Here is a 1,053-nt window from a genome sequence, read left to right on the forward strand (position 1 = left end):
GAGCAGGACCTTGCCAACCGCTTCAAAGAGTTTGGCAAGGAGATGGTGAAGCTCAACTATGTGGCTGCCCGCAGACAGCAGGTAACACAAACACACTCACACTACAGGTAATAGTCAAATATGTCATATTCCACACCGGGCTCCTTGAGTTTGTATCACAGATAAATGGGAAACCAAGCTTTGCAGGAGACTGCTCACACACATACACACACGCACAGACACACACACACACCTGTACCTCCAGCACCTGTACCTCTAACCATCAGTGATGTGTTAAACCTCGAGACGATTAGATCCAGCCAGGGGGAAGTTTAAAGAGAAACCAGTAGCGAGGCAGACGCATTAAAAACAGATAGAGACAGAGAGCCCTTCGGCTCTTACCAAGACACAGCAAGAACACTGATTCTCTGTGCGTGAGCGCTTTCACGCTCACGCACAGAGCAAGCAGACACAGGCATAGCACTACATCACGCCACTGCCTCTATAGCTAGCCTAGGGAGAGGGAAACGACTCTGCTCCCAACACCAAGCTGTGCTCTCGGTCATAACTGAACGCCTTCTCCCAAAAAAAACGTTTAAATGCTGAGCTGTATCCGTGACTGTGSCGTAGCACACCGTTTCTGACTRAGGGTGCGTCTCAAATGGCACACTACTTTTGAGCAGGGCCCATAGAGCTCTGGTCAAAAGTAGTRCACTTTACTGACTTTATTGTCCCCGTGGGGAAATATTGTTGCGGTGTCATGTACACGTTTAAAGTGGTGTTTTAAATACAAAACGAATTGAYAATACAACTTTCATAACAGTTACATAMCAATAAAAAGAGACTAGCCTGCTGGCCTGACTGGGTCGATAGAAACATTAGCCTGAGCGATGATACTTAGGAGGAATATCACACCTGGCACAGTCTCTGTTTTTCCTGCCGTTCAAAGTCCGGGTACAGGGGGGTGGGGGGGTTTGGGTCGAAAATGATTTTGTGAGCCTTGCGGAGGGTCCTGACCTTAAAGATCTCATCCAGGCCTGTCTGTTTGACTCCAAGTACCTTGCTTGCTGTGGT

The 1,053-nt window shown here is 48.1% G+C and overlaps 1 protein-coding gene across 1 annotated transcript in view; it reads left to right on the top strand.

The window, feature by feature from the left end:
• The first annotated feature begins 6 nt into the window (after positions 1 to 6).
• The window catches only part of LOC112080654 (catenin alpha-2-like), a 611,175-nt gene continuing 610,128 nt past the window's right edge, over positions 7 to 1,053 (top strand). Inside the window, 1 exon segment of the mRNA XM_070442653.1 lies at positions 7 to 81. Within this exon segment, the coding sequence (XP_070298754.1) occupies positions 43 to 81 (39 nt within the window). The 5' untranslated portion in view covers positions 7 to 42.

The sequence above is a fragment of the Salvelinus sp. IW2-2015 genome, unplaced genomic scaffold (genome assembly GCF_002910315.2).
Source record: "Salvelinus sp. IW2-2015 unplaced genomic scaffold, ASM291031v2 Un_scaffold16412, whole genome shotgun sequence".
NCBI classification, from domain to species: domain Eukaryota; kingdom Metazoa; phylum Chordata; class Actinopteri; order Salmoniformes; family Salmonidae; genus Salvelinus; species Salvelinus sp. IW2-2015.